This window comes from Centruroides vittatus, unplaced genomic scaffold, assembly GCF_030686945.1.
Source record: "Centruroides vittatus isolate TY-2023 unplaced genomic scaffold, ASM3068694v2 contig_1408, whole genome shotgun sequence".
NCBI classification, from domain to species: domain Eukaryota; kingdom Metazoa; phylum Arthropoda; class Arachnida; order Scorpiones; family Buthidae; genus Centruroides; species Centruroides vittatus.
In genome coordinates this window covers 873,953-897,144 of record NW_027120884.1, presented here as the reverse complement: position 1 = coordinate 897,144, position 23,192 = coordinate 873,953, and the positions used below count along the sequence as shown (strand labels likewise).

Genomic DNA, 23,192 nt, shown 5'->3' with positions numbered 1-23,192 from the left:
AATGTTTGAGTAAATTTTAATGGATATAATAAATTAATCGGTAAATATTAAAATTTACTATAAAGCTATTTTTATTATAAGATTAAAGTATTTTACTTATAAAATTTAATAGTAGACACTTTTTATTTACGTGTTATTAATACAACTTATTATAGAGAAATTTATATTTTTATGCTTAATTATAAGTATATTTAAAATTCCTGTCAATGTAGTCTTAATTCGTTATTGGGCTTCGATTCTCTAAATGCAAATCTATCTATCGTTCGTCTGTCCGTCTATCCGCCATTCTTCCTTAATCTCGAGAACGGAGTTAGATAGATGAAAATCAGGACCGGAAGCCCGATTAACTATATACGAACTACCAGCCTGGACCGGAAGACACGTGGTTTTTAAAATTAAAATATGATTAAAATTTGCAGCCCGGCATTGTGACATTGTCACAATAACATACAACTAGTTAAATAATAAATGTAATTAATAAACAGAATTAGCATTAATTAGATAAAGAATTAATATTAATAAACGAAAAAATCGAGACAATTCTCGAACATTTGCCGAATGAAACGAATTAAAATATTGATGTATTCGAATCATTCAGATCCGAATCCAGGTCTTTTAGTAATATATTGATAAGAATTATAGCATTATGAGCTAATAAAATATATTTTTTCTTATAGTTTTACGTTAGAAGAGGTTATTAGTAAAGATCTTAGTGAATATAAAAAGAACATTAGCGAAGCAAAGGAATTCTGATCTCATTCGAGATCAAAGACATTCTCTTTACAATTAGTTTCGACGAAATGAATTACTTATTTACTCATCGAACTAAGTTTAACTTAAACTTTATTACTCAAACTATAAAGAAAAATGTTTTTAATTGGATAATAATGATTTTATATAAAATAAATTCGCTCGAAATCAACTGTCGATTTCTTTACAGGGTAAACTAATAACGTTGACAAGAAGTGTCTACTAATGCAACAACATTCAATCGCAGTGATCGATAAAGAACTGAAGTTGCTGCCGCTACACAAACAGCTAAGATTGAACATGCTTAAATGCAAACAAGCGTTAAACTAGTCGATCATTCAAAATAAACTAACAAGATATTACTCTAATATACAGAGCATAAAAAAGGTCATTCTTCTCGATGCATTTTGAAAAAAAATTACTTTGTTTTTAAAACGTTGACAAATAAATTTAAGAACTTTACTTATAACAAACAACACCTTATAAAAGTAATAAACTTTATCACTACTAGATAATTAAGCGCGTATGAAACTCGTTTTTGTAGTTTATTTGTGCTTATAATTATAATTAAGGCAATTTCTAATTGTTATAAAAATGATAATTTGCATTATTAGGCTGAAATTTGAAAAAAATTGTAAACCTATAAATTCGCACTCTCGTTTGTCAGTTAGTCTGTCTGTCTGTCCTCCTTTAGTCTCCAGAATAATATTAGAGAGATGAAAATCGAGATAAGATGTGGAAAGAGTAGGAACAGAAAGCCCCGGTTAATTATGTACAAATTTCTGGTCTGGACTGAAAGTCACATGAATTCAATTCAAAAACTTTCCCTGAATGGAATTACATAGATGAACGGCATGACTGTGTTGTTATCAGGAAAAGTATGACGTACAGGGGCAAGAGGTGGCGAGCATATATTTTAAATTGAATAAATTAAAATATGATTTAAATTGCAGCCCGGAATTGTGACGATGTCACTATAAATAATTGCTCGTTAATTATAATATAAAATTAAACTTTATTTTATTTAAAAAAATAAAAATTATTCTATTAAACAATCACATTCTTCTGTTGCAATATCCTCGAAATTAAAACGTATTAAATATTAATGATTTATTAAATGATAAAACATATTTCTAAACGAAACTCGTATATGCAAGTAACTTTTTTTTAATTTATAAAATATTTTAAAAAAAATTATAAACGTAGGAAAACATTCGAATGTTTAATCACTTAAAGGTAATGAAACTTTTAATTAATTTTTATATTAAGTTTGATAACAAATCTCAAGTACTGTTGAGAAGATGAAAATAAAATATCGACACATGATAAATTGCTTCAAAGTGTATAGAATTTGTGAAAGAACCCACGATTTTTTATAGTCGTGGGTTCGTTCCTTTCTAAAAAATTTTTTGGTTATATTCTAGGCTAGTTTCTTTCAATTTTTGTATCAATGATCTAAAAATATACCGATTTATCACTTGAAATCAGTGGTAATTTGTTATAAAATTGACAATATAACTAAATTCTTCAACTGAAATTTTATTTATTTGATTGTAAAATTCTATAAATTATTGCGCGATGTTATATTTTCAAAGCATTTTATTTACGATTTGTATGATTGGAGTGATAATTTATTTATTTAATTAATGGAACATATAATTAGAATATTATTGATTATTCTCAGAACACAGTAAATCACTTTTTATATAAGTTTATTTCTGTTTAATGCAAACAACGCATTCTGTTTGCTCTCCTGTCAACATCTTTCTTAATGACTCGCGATTATCTCCAGAACTATTATTGACGAAAAGGTTATATTATGAAGTATACAACAGAAATGGCTGTAAATAAGTTTTATATTTTGTAATTCCTGTTTATGTGAAACTATTTTGAATTTTTGAGGATTTCCAAATGAATGTGTGAGCTTCTTACTATATCATAGCGAAATGAAACTTGATTTTGACAAATAAACATACTTTTTAACTTAATAATTTGTTTATTTTTACGTTAAAATTAATATAGATTTGTGTAAAATTCTATTTGTTTATTAATTAATACTTTTAAATGCTAAGAAAATACTTAATTTTCGATTTTTTAATATAATTTAAATGAATAATGAGAATCATCAATGTGTTGACGTGAGAATATTTTGTTAAAAAATTTATAACACGAATTTAAATTGAAATTTTAAAATAGCTCAAGCATTTTTAGTAGATGATTTGTTAAAATAAAAGTTTAAAATAATAATGGTGATAAAATTTTGGTAATTATAATACATAACTTGCGACCAACATTTAAATTTGTAGATTATTTTAAGGAGTAGCGAATGCAAAATATTATGCTAAATGTAAAAAAAAATAAATAAATAGAAAATTTTATGAATGAATTTACATTAATTTGAAATTTATCATTATTTTTCTTTAATGCAAATTGCTCTTTCTGCATTTAAAAAAAAAATTATTTAATAATTTTACGTTAAAACCTTAAGGAGAATTTACTTTTTAAAAGAGTTTTATTTATAAATTTATTCATAAATAAAAAATATATAATATAAAAAAGAATTTTAAATATAAAAATATGAAAAAAAATTTTTTATATTCAAAAAAATATTTAAAATCAGTTTTTAGAAGGTTATTTCGAAAGAGATGTTTATAAATATTAGCTAACGTCTAGGATATAAATATATATAATAAATTAAGTATTAAAATATAATAATATTATAATTAAAAAATTAAAATTTTATTTATAATAAATCAATAATTAATTATTGTATTGATGTGTGATGCGAGAGAAGATTTGAGCGTATGAAGTGATATTATATGCGAATGGAAGAGGATGAAAACGAAGCATTTTAACTAATTTTAATTCAATCCTTCGGGATATAGTCGCATAAAAGTCTAAAATTTTAGAAGAAATAATTAAATTTCTGAAATTTGGATTATTTTAGAAAGAAACAAGATTATTTAAGTTTGAAGAAAATCATTGTGATGCATCAGTCCAATAAAGAAAAAGTTTGAGAAAGTTGAAATGAAAAAATTGTAAAACGTAATAAAAATAAATATAACTTAAGTTTTTTTTTTTGAAAGAATAACACGAATTTATGGATTAACAAAATAAAAATTTAAATGGGAAGCTTTAAAATTAAACAGAATTCTGTAGGAAAGGTAAAGTTTGCAAGGTCCTGAAAACATAAAAACATTGAATGGACGAAAATTTAGAAATAATCATACTTTAACCGTAGAAATTCAAAATTGTCAAAAGATTTACAATTATAATTTGTATCTTTTCTTCGAAATCTGTCATTTAAAAAATATCCAAGCGCAACTTTGTTTAAATCAAATTATTCTCATTGACACAACAATTCTTTGGGTATAAGAATTTTCTCTTTCCATTGGATTATGATAATTTTAAAAGTTTTTAAATGAATTCCTCTATTTCTTTCAAGAAATATCTCTTAAAGTCGTGTTTTCATAAATTTATTTCGAAATGATGTTTTTTTCAACTCAACTTTTTACATTTCTGCGAACAGAATCCAAATTTTAAACTTTAAAATTGTAAAATATTTATGGTATTTTGAATTATGTTCAGTTTATAATTTAATAGTTGCGAAAGGTTAAAGCTGTAAGCATGCAATTAGCATACTTAATTGTAATTAAGTACGCTGATAGTTAATTACAAAGTGGTAAGCACGTACTGTACATCAAATGACGTCTTTCAAATATTGCTTATTGTATGCAGTTTTTCTATAGTTTTAATTACTTTTAGTAGATTAATTTCTATTAAAATAATAAATTTTTTTATTAAATTAAATTAAATTATTCTCGCTTAAATCTTTAATTATTATTTAGAAAATGTATTAAAAATACTACCGTCTGAATTTAATAGTAGCAATTAAATAATTTGATATTATTATTTTTAAATGTTTCTTTGATATCTGATACGAAAAACTGTAAAAAAATAACTTTTTATGTTATAAGAGTGGAGCCATTTACGATTCTTAGTGCTTAATTTACGTATGATAACCTATACTTAAGTCGATGTCAATGCCACGTATGATTATAACTAATAAAAAATTTGATGTAATTATCTTAAAAAATGAAAGTAATGTTTTACATTATTAAAATATGGATTATTTTACGTAATTCTGGAATATTTTTTTAGCTTTAGCGAAGAAAAAGCTTTTTTTAGTAGAAAATAATGTCCTATATTCGTCTAGTTAATATCGGTGTCATTAGTTGAACATTCACCCTTGGCTTTACACATTAACATAATCTGCTGCATAAATTCACCAACTGAAAAATCTTCTGACCGAAAATAATATAAATTTCACGCTTTCAATGGTCAGAAAATATTTATAATATTGATCAATCGTCATAGACTTAAATGAATTCAAACTAATTTTAATAATATTTTCATTATTCCCTGTGGTGAATAAATTATAAATATTGAATTTAGAGTTTATTCAAATATTTTTCCTCGTTAAATAATTTATTTTAAAGATATAATTTATATAATATGACGACATTAAATATTCACAATATCAATTGTTGGGTAAACAGTATTGTATTCAAATTAGCGGAGTAAAAATGTTGATCGCCACCAGGAAAAATGCTGAATAGTTTCAGAAAATTGGTAGGAAAAACAAACTTAATAAAGTAATAAATAATTGAAGCCAGTAGAATTCCTCGGGCTACAACAACTTACTCCAAAAATTACTTGTTTTGTCCATTGTTTCCTAATTAGATTACGAAATTATTTCCCAATTTTTGCTAAATTTATTTGAACGAAATCAATTAAAATTTATTCTAATTCAATTAATTTCACACAAAAATTCTGTTGTATTTTATAAAATATGTCCTGTGATAGTTTTATAAATTTAAACACAATTAATTAAGAATATTTATTCGTGTTTAATGTATAATATAAACAGAATTTACAGGTTTATATCAAAAAATAAAATCATAAAAAATGCGTTAGTATGAGTATATATAAATGTATAATATAGTTAAACCTCTGAACAATGGCCACTGACGTAACATAAAAATAGACAGTGTTTTGAGATAGCCTTCATTACAGGTTTGATTGTAAGCCTGACTAAGCTTTAAAATATTGTATAAATCAATAATGGAAAAAATTACGTGATAGACAACTGAACATTTACCTTACCAAATTTGTCCGAATTTTTAGTTTTTTTTCCTATAGTTATTTTATTCCATGATGGTATCTACCAATACTATTTTTTATATAAATGTATTAATTTTAACGATTTAAAACCTTTCTAAAAATCTTTAATTAAATCATCTATGTAAAGTGCACGTGAAGGAATAAGGATAGTGAAATATCAGGCGTAGCCAATCAGAATCGAAGTTTCAACTATGGCACGTGATCTATATTCTGCCAATTGTACAACTTCAACTCCGCACTCCAGAAAACCGGAAGTGCCGCCATAATTTTCTCTCACTTTGAAGATCTAATCGACGATTTCAAGTATTTACAGCAGATTTTTATTTAAAAGTTTAATGTAATCTGCACTGTAATTCTTATACAGGAAACGATAATAATGGCGCTCGTTATAGCACGGTTCTATCTTACCTTTTAAAATTCACTTTCTTAATTTTTTAAATTAAAATTGTTTTTCAGATATCCTAAACAGGCAATCAGAGCATTAATTTAAAATAATTCTTAGTTTTATTAACAAATGCTGATTTCTAAATCTACTCTATGTACCGTATATAAAACACAGCTTAAAATCGTCATGACACTTTTTTCTGCCCCCCCAATACAAATGGCGGTACCTAAAATCGATGAATTGTCACGAATTTTTGAACAAGGGAGGGAACCAAGCCCCCCTATTTCCCTTATAAAAATAAAACTATAACGAAACTTATTTATAAATAAGTTTTTAAGAACAATCTGAATGACATGTTAAGGTATGGTTTCTTCCATTTTATAAAATATATTGACTTCTAAGTAGATAAAATAGAAGACGATCGCTACGACATTTCGAATATGACCCAAGGGTTAAAGATTTAATATTATCTCCAATATTTTATACTCTTTGAAATGAATAAAACATCTTTTGTGTGAAGTCGTATCCAACTTCCCCTATTAAAGAAAAGTCATTGATAACAGTGTTTTAATTCAACGCAGATACCTTATTCAATATGAAGAGGTATTTTTCAAGATTTAGGAATGTTTGACTTGATATGTGAAAATCTTATATATTATTACTAAGAATTGATTGATATGATTACATTTCTATAGCTTCACTACGACTCGTGCTCCATATAGTTTCGTATGATCATTAAACAAATGGTTTCATTGGAAAATTTAATGTAATGTATGCAAAGTGATATGATATCTCGTTGCAATATAATTAAATTAATTAATACATTTATTTTTCTGGTATAAATAGGTAGAACTTTTAGCTAGGTAATTAGGTACTTAGGTAATTAGACAGTTATAATAAGTACTTACACTAATACTTAGGGTCTAAGTACTTAAATAGTTATTAAGTATATATAATATAATTAGGTATATACTTATATATCTAATTATATATACCTATACCGTACCTTACCTTGTATACCTATACTTAATACTAATTTTATAGGTATTAAGTATAGGTATAAGTATACTTAGACACTTATAAGTGTCTAAATATACTTTTAAAATATAAAAAAATTTTAAAAAGTATTTTAACATACAAAAATACATATTAATATAATATTTGCTTTAATTAATCTGTAAACAAATCCATTTTAAGCAACTAATTAAACAAATAAAGTTCCAGAAAAAATATAGCAATTACAAAAATTTAACAATTATTTTTAAGTAAAATACACAGATTTTTTGTTTATTTTCAAGCATTATTTTTAAATCAAGTATTACTTATTTTTTACAACTAAAACAATTATAAGTGTATAGTCTATTTTGTATTTTACTTCCTTTACTGTCGCTCTATTTAACAACTATTTGGTACATCAATAAAGTTTTCAATTTTTCATATTGTTCGTCATCTCTTCGTAACAACGTTGGTTGTAATGTGGACAAACATGTCACGAATCCCCTTTCACGCCTTTTAGTCTGGGTCAGCCAAGAAATCAGGCAAAGAGCCAGATGACGTTTACGTTACAATGCCATTATAATAAACCTACAAGTTCATTTATAGAACGATTTAAACTTGTAGAGATTTCTAGAAATTACTAAAGTTAATTTTAGACACTCAATAATAATTTGCAAATATTCATACTTAGAAACTGAAGCTCTGCTGCTAATGATACATAATAAAAATTTATAACAATTGAGTTTTATAACTTTAAATTTATGTAAATTAATTAATTACAATTAAGAAGTTTATTTATTTTAATTAATACTCTAATATCTTTAGTTTAAAATACAATTTTCAGCTTTAAAATAAATTATGATAAGAAATTTCTATGTAAATATGCTTAAATTTTAACAAATTTTATTTAATTCTTAATTATGTTTTTTTATATATAATATTTCAAACTTAAATTTAATTGTAAATTTAAGTCTATCAACTCAATTATAAATATCATTAATGCCATTTAAGTATTAAAAAATTACTAAATAATTAATTTTATATAAAGGTATTTCTAGATATTTGAAATGAATTCTGTTTTAAATATTACATAATTAGGAAAATGAGTTATTAAAAAAAACAAATATTTTATTCCAATTCGATGTTTATTTTTAATCATTTTCTTTCCTCATTTACTTTTAAATTTGTTTAGCAATACCCAATTTTTTATGTTGCTTTCATAAAGCCATTTTCCAAAAACATTATCACTAATTGAAAAAGTATTACAGTATTGGCTAATGTATTGTAATAGTAAAAAAGAAACAATTAAAAGAATATCCTCCATTTTTTCAAATAGTAAATGCACTAAATCCTAAAGACTAAAGGCATTTTGTTTTTCATTTTCTAAAGAAAAAAAAAGAAAGATAAAGATATTTAAGATTTGTCACATTTTCTCTTTATAAAAATGCTCCTCACGACTCCTTTTCCTTTAACTAATACATCTTCCTTCTAACATAAATCATTAGTATTCTATGTGATATCCTTCAGTAGATTTCACAGTAAAGATAGCGAAATGTCAAATTTCTTGGATTCTATTCACTTTTATGTTATGTGCACAGTTTCTTATAATCATAAAAGTCCAAAAAATATGTTCAAATTTGTTAAAATGATCATAATAAGTTAAAATATTATTTAAATAATTATTTTTCTTATTTTTTTAAATACTTTTTTTAGTTTGAAACTAGGATAACCAGGAACATATGCTGCACACAACGGGTAATCCTTTCTTACTCTTCTTTATTGGTATATTCTATAAGTGTTTCCTTGGAACGTTTCTTCTATCCCAAGTAGCTTATGTTTTATCACCTTCAGTTCTCAGGTAAGTAACTTTATATCTTTAATTTTAAATTTAACTTAAAGAAATACAAAAAATGAGCAATTAAAACATCAAAAAATTAAACAAAATTGGCTAGTTTAAGTAAGAAAGAATGCAAAAAAAAAAAAAAAAGCCTTTTGAGATGTTTTATTTTACCAAAACGTTTCAATTCAAAGTGATTTATTTTAAAAATATTACTTTTATAAAAGAAAAACGAAATGTTTCTAATGAACAAGACTTATTATATTCTGTTAAAGTAAAGTAACCATCTAAAAAGTACATAATTAACGAAAAATCGTATAATTAGTTACGTCGTTTAGCAAAGTTATTTGTGACTAAACACACAAATTAATTTTAAACATTATTTTACATTTTATAAAATAATAAAATAAACAAAACTATATTAATTCTGTTGTTAAATTTTATAAATAATTTAATATTTTAAAAATATCGTAACATTTTTACTATTATATTAAATACAATGGGGTGCAAAAGTAAGCATAGGCCTACAGTTGTTATTATGAAAAAAACATGGAGGAAAAAAAAGCATTTTTATGCACAGATTAAATTACAAATATAAAATATGAAATAATAAATGATAAATAATAATAATAATGAAACCAAACATCTGTATTTCTCAGATTCACAACTGTATACTAACGATTGGGCCACCCCTTGTATATTTTTTATAGTGTAAATTTGTGTTTTAAAAACATGAAAAAAATCATAAAATTAGTTTATTAAATAATTCCGTGCCATATTTTTAATTAAATTTTAATGTAATCAAAAGATTTTTTTGTATAAATAATATTTTTAATATATTAAAAACAATTAAAACTCTAATCAATGACCACTGACCGGAACATAAAAAATGGCCGTTGTTTGGAGGTTATTTTGTATGCATTTTTGTTCAAATAAATAAATCAATTACTGAAAAAATGGCTGCTGTTTACAGGTGTCCGTCATTAGAGGTTCGAATGTATATTTTAAATATCTATAAATTTGTAACGGAAAAACTAATTTTATGAGGTTTTAAGCGAACAAAAATGCTTAGTTTTAATTATTTATAATTACTTTATCGCTAAATTTTAATGATAACATTTTCATATATATTCTACTGAATAATACAGATTTGCAATTTTGAAAAAGTTTTAAAAATTTAAACAACGATATTATTTTATATTTACAATTACACCCTCTAATTACCATAAATATATTTTTAAGTTGGATAATAGATGGCAGCAGTTTAAAATTTTAGTGTATAAAAAATTTTAAATATTTTACTTATGTAAGGGATCATTCTGTATGGAAGTGATACTAAAAAAATCATTTTATAACAAGGAAAATAATAATTTTAGAATTATATATTAAGTTTGGAGAAAGTTTTAGGATTTAAAATAAGTCAGTTTACTTATTGGAATAATAGAAACTTAGTAAATATTAATGATGTATTAGATGCAGATTAAAGTATCTCATCAAAACGTATATTGAATGTCAATAGAATTTCGTTTCTGAGATTTAATACTTAAATCTCCGCCTTTAAATATATTAATTATATTAAACATTTAGAATTAACTTTGATTAAACGTGATAAAATATATAAAATAACATAGAAAATTTTTAAAAATAAATAAATATATATAAATCTATAAAATTTCTTTTGAAATAATTAGAATAAATAATATAAAGTATTATTTTTTGACTTTAAAATGTATTAATATTGTAAATATATTCAGAAATATAAAATATCACACAATAAAATTCTTAAATATAAATATTAAAGTTTTTTATTATTATGTTTGAAGTATTTCATGTAATAAAATAATTTTTTACTTTAAAAATGCAGAAATGTATATTAAAAAATTATTAATTTTAAATTTATTAAAATTCAATTTTATTGAATTTAAAATTAATAATTTTTTTAATATATAGGCTATAAAATATTTTTAAAAAGTATGTAACTTGAAAATACTGATGATAATAATAATAATAATAATCTGTTGAAGTATATTATAAATCGAGTAATATAAAAATTATTTAGTAAATTTTTTCCCACAATCAAATTAAATTTTATATGATTATTTATAAAATTTATTTAAAATAGTAAGTGATTCCGCACGTTTTTATATTAATTATAAATATAAATAATTTTTTATCTGTTTTAAGAAGGTATTTTTTAGTATTAATTGCTGAATCCATCAGTAAGAGCAAATCTTTGTAATCAAATGTTAATTTATTCAAATTAGGATTAATTTAATTGTACAGAATTAGAAAAAAAATTCACTTTTATTTAAATATATAAAATTAAATATGGAATCATTTTGTGTGAATTTTATTGTTAGAAAATTAATAACTTATGTCAAGAGTGCACCTTACTAGGATTGAATTGGATTGATGGGTAAGGCAACACAACACATGGCAATCTGCCAAAGAGAGTGCCTCTCGGCAGGACTATGAGAAATTAGCTCATATTACAAGTGTTAAATATGCGAAAAAAATTCGGAAAACTCCACGAGGCCAGGTGTGAACCCACGACCAATTGCTAAATGCGTTTATCCGTTCAACCAGTAGTGGGTGAGGTACTTTTTACTAAGGAGTGCAATTAGGGTTTCTCATTTCCCGGTCTTTTGCTTGTCCCGGGATTCCGGGAAAACAGTGAACTGTTTCCCGGGATACCGGGAAATCCCGAAGTATAATTAATTATTTTTACGATATAAAATAAATCTTGAAATTGAATGATATAATTATTTTTCATTTTAAAGTAACTTAATGTGTCCTGCAACTTCCAAAATAATAATATTAATAATGCTGTGTAAAATATGTATAAAAAATTACTTTTGAGTTAGGTAGAAATTTTCGCAAATAGAAAAAGTTTATTGAAGTTTGTTGGAAATTGCTTACAACAAAAATGCCTTTGAATTGGGTTGAAAATTTAAATAAAAAAAATAAACTTAAATCAAACTTTTAACTTAGAAGATAATTTTCATTATTTAAATAAAATATAGTACAAATTATTGTAAATTTTTATAAGGTTTTAAAAGGCAAAGATGGTCAATACTCCAATCACTCAATTTGATTCCTATTTTACTAAAGAAAAGTCCTGCTACTGAGAATGCCCTTTTCGATTCAATTGATGTGGGTGGAATCATCTTTAATGAATTTATGAGAAGACGGATGTTATGTGTTTTTTCACCTGTAGCCTCGAAGATTTCTAGTTTGTTTTCGAGATGCGTTGCAGTACTTGTTTTGCTCTCTAGTATTCTTGATTTGTCTACCTGGGCAGTTTTATAACAAGTAATAGCGTTTAATTAATAGCGTAATAATAAGTAGTTTTATAATAAGTAATAAGTAATAAGTAGTTTTATAATAAGTAATAAGTAATAAGTAGTTTTATAATAAGTAATAAGTAATAAGTAGTTTTATAATAAGTAATAGTTTTACCAGTAATAGCGGCATCAAGCTTACAGCCCGATAATTCGGCACTTCGTTTGGCTTTAATAATCAGGTTTATAAAGAAAATCTTCATACTTGCAGACTTCGTACCAGTTTGTATCCTTGCCCAATTTTCACAACCTTGCATAATGCAGTTATTGAAGCTATGGGCATGGTTAAAAATTAAGACAGCATAAGCACAATTATCCCAAATATTACAGGTTCTGACAAGTAAAGAATTTTCAGAGACATGTCACAAATAGGCTACATCTTGATTATTAACAATCTGTGACATGCGATAAGCGAAAATATATATAACTAATAAACAGGCTTAAAATTAATAAATACAAATGTATTCTGGCAGTTTATGGGTTAATTATACTTTCTATTTGCAAAATTTCTTCAACTTTAACACAAAATAATAAAAAAAGAGTGAATTTTTAAGAAATTTGCGGGATTTTCCGGAATGAGAAGAATTTCCTGGGTTAAAAAACAGCCAGGATCCCGTTGAAGAAACCCTAAGTGCAATATATAGTGTCAGTACGCTAGAGAGGCTATTTTAGGCACTTAATAAAAACTCAATTTTATTCAATAATTTGCAATTGGAAATTCTTATGGACCATGCCACTGAAAATATATTCTGTTTTTAAACAGATATAAGCCTTGGCTTTATCGTGATTTATTATATAAAATATAAAATTAAGTCTATCCCAATACATGCATTGAAAAAATGTGGGGCTATTTGGGTCACACGTGGGGTTACTTGGGTTATTTATGCGTTCTATTCCATTACAGTAACATTTAAAAGATGGACGGAACGGTAAAAAAGCAACGCATTAGGAATATTTATAAGCTAAATGTCACAAATATGTTAGTTTATTAAACATGAAAGAGAATAATACCTTGTATATCATGTGATTGCTAAGTAACAAGGTAGTTATTTTAAAGGCACTTACCACACACAAAATGTTTTCTTCTAACAGCTCCCACACATATTTTATGATACCATTGTTTACATCTTTGGCATTATGTCCAATCTCCTTTCTTTAATGTTGTCTTTGAATAGCACCTCAAATTACATAATCTTTACAATTTATTGGTTAAGCTCAAGATGTTTGTGTGTGTTTCGTGAGCTTACAAGTGAGTAATGTAGTGCCTAGAATATGGAAAACACGTAACAAATTTCTGGGTGCAAACATTATTCGAGAAAAGTGAACAGATTTGGATTTTATTTCATTAGTTACATTTTTTCCTGTAAACAAATTATAGAACACGCTTTTATTGATTTGAAACACAATAATTGTGGAATCTATCTTAATTTTGTTTGAATTTTAAGCTAAAACACTACAATTTAAAATTGTCTTTGACCCACGAAGCTTCTTTTGATAGGTTCAGCTACAGAAAACAGAACCAGAGAATAACAAATATGTTGGCTAACGGGTTGGTTTGTAGGTTGGCTGGAGTTTTTTGGCCCAAGAGCCATATAGGCCAAGTTGCACCAGTGGAGGCTAACGATCATCAAGATCCTGCTCTATCTCTATATAGAAACCAATAGAAATTTTTGGGTATGTGTATCCAGAAATTTTTAGAAATTATTTGGTAAATTATTATCACTATTAAACCCTTTCAACCCCTGAAGGTAAATGTATGAGATGTATAGAAGGAATTTTTCTTATTTTGACCCAAATAATTTCGTGACCTAAACAGCCCCTTGTACAATAACTCGTAGAACCCATATAAAACTATATCATGTCATTTCAACATTTAAAAGCTGTAAAAAATGTTTGACATTATATAAAATCAATTAAACTTCATAAATATTGGATAAATAATGATTTATATGGCAAAATTAGAATTTATTTCATCTGCTTTATAATGATGTTCAATCTGATGGATTTTTATTCAGAATGGGTTTGAATTTATTTACTGTAATAAAAATCTTTATAAGTTTAAAATTGGTGCGATTCTAGTGTTAAAAATAGTAAATAAAAGTAATACAGTATTTAAATGTATTTTAACGTTATAAATACATTTAATAATGTAATTAATTAAGAATTATAAATAGGATATTCAGAGATTGGAACATTATTTATTTTCACAATTCTATTTTTAAAATTTTTATTATTAAATAATAATTATTATCATAAATAATCTTATAAATAAAATAAAATAATTAACTTGTAATGAATTAATTGTTTAAAAATGTATTTTTCTAATATGTAAAAAAAAAAATTAAATTTTTTAAAGTGTACAGTTAGATTTCAAGTTTGAAACTACCGAATCCACGGAGAATACTTTTAGTTAAAATGTTTTCAATAGAGTGGTTGGAGTTTACCTGAATTTTACTCTAGGGAGTTACTAAGTTTGCTTCTTACTTTACGAAATTCTTATCCAAAGATGAAGAATTTTATGCTTTCGCGTGAACGTCACCAAATAAATCTGTATTAAAAATTACTATATAACATTAATAACATATTGACGTTATCGAATTATAATTTATATCTATAAATTATTAACATATCTTATTCTTCTACCTTATTCTTTCTTGAAAAAGTGTTGATTTAGAATATGAAAAAATCATTAAAATAAAAAAAAATTAAAAATTTAGCAAATAATTTACGTTATTTGTCATGAGAATTTAAGAGATGATAACTTTATTTGAATAATTTTTATAAAATAAACAAAAAATTTGATTGATGTAAAATTAAACAGACAATTTCACGAAACTATTTTTAGATTTGTTTCTAGATTAAGTGATAATTTATAATGTTTAAATATAGAAAAATTATATAAAATTATTTATATTTTATATTTGGTATGAACAAAAACTTATCTAAAAGTATAGTAGAAACTTTGATTGGAAATTCTTTTATTGTGTAATTTTAAACATTAAGATTCGTTTTATGTAATCAGTGTTCACAGGTTAACAGTGTTCTAAAGCATAAAATTCATACTCAATAAATAAAGTCCAGGTTAAAATTTTGGAATAAACCTTTACTTAAAATGATAAAAGAAAAGGTAAACATTAAAATAACATAACTTTATTCCTATATCGTTTACATAAAACATTAGCTTGATCTCTCTTTTTCCATTCTTGTATTACAGGTTGAGTCTTCCTGATATAACTGATCTTCACTGTGCTCTATTATTAGCTGTTGTAAGACGTTTTCCAAATATCCGGAATCCTGCAATATCCTTCATGCAACTAATCCATGCAATCCTGAATTCACCAGGTTTTAGTTTTTCTAAACATTTGTAGCCTCAACTAGAAGTCTAATGTTGAAACTAAAATAGAAAAAAAGTAAAAAATTAGAGTAATTATAAAAGATACTTTAAAATGTTCAAATATTTAGAATTTAGAAGGTTGTTTTCCTTTAGTTTTGATGATAGATGATTTGAATTAAAAAAAACATAAAATTACAGTATAACTTTTCGGCCATTTTTACATGTTTATTTGATTAGATAGTTCTGATTTACTTGCAATCTGTAACTGCTATATGGTCCTCTTTCGTAACCTAGCAACTGTACCATCAATTTAATATTTGTTGGGATAAAGAGGCATTTAAGTTTGTTGAGTTTACGAGAAAGAAAAACTATAATTCACAGTAAATAAACAAAGAAAATTACTAATGAAGTCAAATTTATCCAATATGTAATTTTCTGGTTAATAGAAAAATAACAATAAAAAGAATATTGAGAATATTTTAAAACTTAATATGAATCGGGGACTTCAATGTAAACAATCTGTAAATTGCAATCATTTTATCAAGTTTTCGATTATTTCAAATTAGCATATAACATTTTTTTTCGTTCTAGTCAATCTTGTAATGTTTTGTGATTAAAAATCTTTCTAATTTTGAAAATTTAGTAATTTATACAGAAAAAAAGCTGGTAGAAAGATTGAAAAATGTTTTAACATCGTATATTAGCCCAATTCTGTTTTTACACGACTTTGATTTAAAAGCAGTCTGGAAAAATTCAATTCTCGTTTTATTTTGATCAAACGCCCTTCAATAGATTTATCTTTTAAAAATATCCATTTCATATTAATTTCAAAAATATTCGTACTTATTTTTCTATAAAATTGCTCTTAAAAAGAAAAAAAGAATTTGCATTTAAGATTGCTACGTTCAAAGTAAATTTGGATTTTTTTTTTAATTTTTTGACTCTTGCTTTGAGCATTATGAAGATCTTCTAATATCACGGATATAGTTGGTGAAGAAAGAGACCCAACATATCCAGGACAACTGGTCGAAGACCAACAAAAAATATAGGGGGGCTTCGACCAGTTGGATTCGATGCTGAAATTCATAGGGGTAAGCTGACACCTTAACCTCTTCTGGAATTCATCATCGATTGAGATTTGGCTGTATTTTACGACTTATTTGAATATTTGTAGTGACACAAAATCTTTTATTCCGCGATTGAAGTAGTCAAAATAAATTTAAATCAAAGTTTGAAGACTTTTCGTACGATCGCGTATTTGTTTTGAATGCTATTTAGTGTTAAAAGCTATTGGTATTTTGACGTTTGATTAAAACGTCAATAAGAAATAAAATTACTATAAAGCTTATGCGAATAATATTAGGAAATTTTAATAAATTTATAAGTAATTTATAATCGTCCCTCCTCTAATTGCCCACCAGTGACCAAGTGAATAAAACCACTGAACACTGGTATTAGATACGTGAAGAAGATAACGAAGACTATTTGGAGTTTCTAGGGTCTTATTCACATGTCTAATACATAAATAGGGACCAATATACCATAGAAAGTCCTTCTGAGAAGCAACCTTCTCCTTGATAGATCGTTCAAGTGTTGCGTAGCCTTATGCCATCAACCTAATTTAATCCCACCCTATTTATTAACTAAAATTTGAAATATTTTGTTTGAACACATTCTATTATATCAATTAGTTCTTCGTATTATTTTACCGCTTTTTAAGTTCTAGAGCCAATCTTCCATGTTTCCATAAGAACAATATCTCTTTTTACAGTATTTTTTACACGGAATTTTCGAGATTCTATCTTCTATTATAAACAGAATTCATTATATAATTATACAGAAATATTCACAGTTAAATCTTATGTAATTGTGAATATTTTCTAATGTTTCTATAATTAGAACTTTGTGCAAACAAAACCTTTAATGAATTTACTTTACGAAACATTAAGTAAATAAGCAAATTAAATGTTAATTAAAATTATTTTTATTAAAAATACTTGAGTAAATTCAATATATATATAATAAAGTCGTATATATTTTTAAAAACTTTTTAACTCGAACCAAGAATATTCTAAAAATTCCATAAAAATTTATCTGGAAGATTTCACAAATTAATTTTAAATAATATAGACTAAAGAAAATATGCATTCATGAGAAAAGAATAATCGAATATTAATATATTCTTATAAATTCATTTTAAGGAAAAGAGTTTTGATATCAAAAATATTTATGTCAAATTGAAAATTCTGACGCATTGTCACAATGTCAGAGTATATAAAGTAAAGATTGTCAGTAAGAGTGACAATATCTTCTAGCATACTTGTTGAGATTTAAAATCTGACGAAGACTTACGACAAATTCGAATTGAAATAGAAATATGTCAAATAGGGTGAAAAATAAAGATATAATATTTCAAGTTATTTTTTAAATTTGAATTGAAATAATATAGAAGTAAATAAAGGAATATTTTAAGTAAAAAATTAATAAATATATATTAAAAATTGCTGACAACGTTCTTACTAAATTTTTCTGGTATTCTTTATTTGTTTTCATCCCTAATAATTGCAATAATTGCTACCATTATCTTTCAGCCTTTAGATTAGTTCGAGACATTTTAAGATTATGGGGCCATATCTCCCGAATCAATTCTCCGATTTTCTTGAAAATTTCTAGAAACATTTCCCCCTAATATACAGACCAACTTGCAAAATTTTAGAAATTTTTAATAAAAGGAACGGTAGTTATTAAGCTTCAAATTGGGTGAAAAAATTGTTTTTTTCAAACACACTATAATCCATACATACGGAAAAAAACCTGTAATTTTTTTGTATTTCTCCACGTTCAAAGTCTTCTGAGTTTTGGGGGTAGTCAGTTTTTGACCGATCGCCATACTTTCCTTCTGTTATATAACATCCAGGAAAGTGAAATACTTTATAAAATTTACATGGTTATAACCTACATTAACCCATTAGTTCGTATAATAATTGTGTTCTAGAATTAAATGTAGTAAGGATGTACAAAAAGTCAAAATTAAATCGCCTTATTTATATTTTTAAATTAATTTTTTATTGTTAAATATAAAATTTTAAATTTATAAAATATAAAGAGTCGGTAAAGTTAAATGAATTATCATCTGTAAAATAGTTAATAGTTAAATATTTAATTTTAAAAATTTTAAAAGTTGTATAATAATTTAATTAAATCGAATAGAGCATTTAATTTACAATTATCTATTGTTGTATGTAAGAGTAGTTTTGGACGTCTTTTGTAGGCTACACTCGAGAGAACAATAGGTTCATTAAGATGCTTAGGGCACTCGGGTTTTTTTTTTTTATTCTTTGGTAAAATTCGGATACGAAGCTAATTGAAAATGTATTTTTGAAGCTGTAATTTATGAAGTTTAGAACCGAAGAGAAAAGAATATATCGGAAAGCGCACCGTATAAAATATCTGGTAACTTCATTGTTTAGACTTAAGTAGTTATATGATAGGGTTGCTAAACAATAAATGTCATTGTATATTTTAATGTATAGTTCAATCTAAATCTTTTACCTAAAATTTAAGATTAAAATAGAAATATATTATGTAGAATTTTTATAGCACTCTGCAGTATATCGTTATACATTACAGTACGTTCGGAAAGTACCATTGATTACTTGAAGAAAGCAATAGCATAACTAGAGAGGGCCTAGAGACTCATACCTTTGTAAATAAATAAAGAAAGAAAAAAAATCAAACAAGTACAGAAAAAAGACTTAAATGTGGCAAACACATTTATGCACATGTATGTACAGTACAATATCTAAGAGCTTATTCTTCATCCAAATGCTATTTGCTGCATCCACAGTATTACAAGGATGGACGAAAATTTGCACCTTCTAATTCGAGACTCCCCTTAATATCGGTTCTATCTACGCTATTGTTGCAAAGTTTCGTAACTTCGCAACAATAGCGTAGCTAGACAAACAATACAGTTTTTAAAAAAGCCTAAAACAAAATTTTAAAGAAAAGTTTGAAAAATCTAAAAGAAAATTAAGAAAAAAATATTTTAAAACTTATCAGAAAATTCTAAGACAATATTCTTAAGTTTAGACTTTATAAAAATAAAATTAAAAACTCCTTAATAAGAATCAGAATATAACTAATTGGGCTGCAATTTGAAAAAATTATATCTTGTAGATCTATAAATTCCTACTGTCGTCCGTCCGTCCGTCCGTCTGTCTTTCCTTAATCTCGAGAACGGAGTTAGATAGATAAAAGACGAGACCAGATATGAAAACTTTATTTATCTGTAATGTTTCTTAATTTTTAAGCCATATCGAGTTTAAAAATTTTCTCGATATTGAATGTTTTAGAAACATTCCTACTAGATCTTATCGAATCAAACTTGCATAAAATTTCTTCACGTAGAGAACTCGTGGCTCAGAAATTCACTAAAATTTAGCTACATACAGCAAGAATATTCACGTTTATAATTTTAAATAAAAAGTGTAGAACTGAATGTGAGATTAGAGATACGCATGAAAGTATTATTAAGTCATCAGTTTTACGACAACCCCAAAACCAATGAGACAAAATTTGCGTATCCAATTGTAGCCACTGTTTCAGGTAGACTGGAAAAATATTTGGTACTGTGCGAGTCCGGTTTAAACAGGTTTTACTGTAATATTTAGTTATAATGAACGGAATGTATTCGTTGTCCGGATTAATATAAATTAAAATACGGTATACGTTATACTTTTTAATAATAAAAGTTGTTTATTTTTTACCAATTATAGTGAAACGGAATAACGATAACTTGTATATGATCTTCAGAGTGAATTGCATTTAATGAAATTTTTATTAATATCCAACCTACTACTACTTTTTCTATGATATTGAACAAGATTAAAAAACTGTTCTGTTGCAATGATACAAGAAAAATAAATGTAATTGCAAGTTCGCTTCTTATAACAGATTAACGACAAAAAACCGAAATAAAAGATTTTTAAAACAACTTTTATAAAATCTAATTTAAAAACTAACACGTATTATTCGAAATTTATATTAAAAGGGTAAAAAATGGCATAATATCGATAGGAAAAAATCATACCTAGTAATATCTTACGCATTTAAATACATTTTATCCACAAAGTTGTTCTACACTTATTAATAATTTAATTTTACAGTAAAACCTGTACAAAACGGAAACTTGATAAATCGGAAACCTGCCTAAACGGAAAAAATTCTTAAAAACGCAGCGATTTTCTGTTTTTTAAAAAATCCTGTTCGAAACGGAAACATGCCAGACAGGAAAAATTAGGTACCGTATGAGTCCGGTTTACACAGGTTTTACTGTATTGAACAACAAATCCAAAAAAGCTTTGATTTCACTTCCTTTGTCACATAACTTACAGCGAAGATATGTCTAATTAATTTTTTTTTTGGCAGTATTGAATCTTATAAAACATCATTTAAAAATCTAAATCTAAAATTGTCAGCTTAAATTATATTTATAAATTCCCAAAATTTTTTCTGAATTTTTGCAAATATTAACTTATATCCACTAAAGTTGTAACAAGTTATTCCTGCTTCATACTAAATATCTTTATATAAAATTTAAATTTACCATTTATACACATTGAAAACGATGTAAAATCGAATTATTTTTATTTATTTTAATTTAATATCTATATTAATTAATGCGTCAATTTAATTAATTTGTATTACTTTATATTAATTTTTTTTTCATTAGACTGAGCTCTAAACTCCATCATTATTGTACTGTACGTATGTTGAAATATTGTGTATGTCGATTTGTATATAATTAACTAGAAGAAATTTAAGTTAAAATAGTTAATTACAAACTCATTTAATTGAAAACTTTAAAATTACGACCTAGCTTCGTTCCAGGACCCTTAATATAAGTTGTAATAAAGGGGCACTGTACAAGCCTATGCATATCCTTTGCATGTATGCATATAGTTAGTATACATGCTCATATGCACGTATAGGCATGTAAACTAAACGTTTAATGATCATATTAATTGAATTATTGACACAAAGATTATGCTCTAATTAATTATGATATTTTATTAACATAAAGATTTATGGAAGCACTTAGGGAAACGGACTGTTTCAAAGGCAACATTATATTAAAAGAGTATTGCAATCTTCGTGTGCAATTAATTTTATTTTCATTGTTGATTCTGGCGATAATAGCATAAATGGAACATGGAAAAACTTACAGTATTTGAATGTGTTTATTGCCCATTATACTATTGTATTTAACAGTAATTGTCGTGTCATGCCATTAACAAGTGAAACAACTGTTGGGATTCATGTACATAGACTATGTGTACATAGTCAAGTACTAAATTATTTTAATTCCAATTAGCTTATCTTTATTAAAGTTTCCTTACGTTTAACGAAATTAATACTATCTATATTCATCTAATATAATTAATTTATTACCTTATCTTTATGAGTTTTACTTATTAAATAAAATAAACCTAATTGATTTTATGTGCTTTAAGAATTTGTCAAAGATATATATCTGTTATCAGTCGTTAAATTTGTGAATTTATCATCATTTTCGGTACGTTAAGAAATATATTTGAATATAAATTGTGAAATAAAATAATAATGCTAAATAGTATTTGAATATTTTAAAAATTTTAAAACTATGATAATCTAGATATTTTCATTGTAATAGGTGATTAAAGTAATGCATTGTCTACTATCCAAAGCAATGTTTCATCCTTTACCATTAATTAACAGCATTATAAAATCAAATTATCAAGCAAGATCTTTAGGATATTCTGTGTAATTCCTATTAAAATATTTATTCAAAATACTAACTAAATATAAATTAATAGGTACTGATATTACTCTTGAGTTATATTTAAACTTAAGCTTTCTTCCGTCTTCTCTTAATTATAATTTTAAATAATTATAATTTAATTCCTTATTAGCATTTTTATTATATTTAATGCATTTTATTTATTCTTTTAAACAATTAATATAATAAATTTATTAAATTCTGTATTTTTATGGTGTCAAAATGTTGCAGCGTGTGAAATGACTTGAAAGAATTTTTATCAAGTATAAATCGATGAAATAAAATTAATTTTTGAAAATTTACAAATATTTTAAAACTTCTTCAAATTTAAGTGTTAAAAATAAGAATAGATTCGTTTTAATTAATTTATTTTAATAATTTGATGAGATCTTTCTGCTGATGTTTCTCTAGCAATTGTATTCGAGTACCGACTAATTAGAATTTATTGTATACTTTTTATTATTTATTTATTGAACTAATTAACAAAATGTAGCATTCAGCATATCTCAGTATTGTAAATTTGGCATTATTGTTAATTTTTTCGA

The 23,192-nt window shown here is 25.1% G+C and overlaps 1 protein-coding gene across 2 annotated transcripts in view; it reads left to right on the top strand.

Annotated features, from left to right (window-relative positions):
• LOC136968176 (gamma-aminobutyric acid receptor alpha-like) overlaps positions 1-23,192 on the top strand; it is a 53,499-nt gene that overhangs the window by 12,590 nt on the left and 17,717 nt on the right. The window contains exon 2 of one of the 2 annotated variants that reach the window (XM_067262148.1): positions 9,029-9,173. The exons of the other annotated variant lie outside the window; for it this stretch is intronic. Within the exon in view, the coding sequence (XP_067118249.1) occupies positions 9,055-9,173 (119 nt within the window). The 5' untranslated portion in view covers positions 9,029-9,054. The remainder of the gene's footprint in view (positions 1-9,028; positions 9,174-23,192) is intronic. 2 annotated transcript variants of the gene reach the window in all.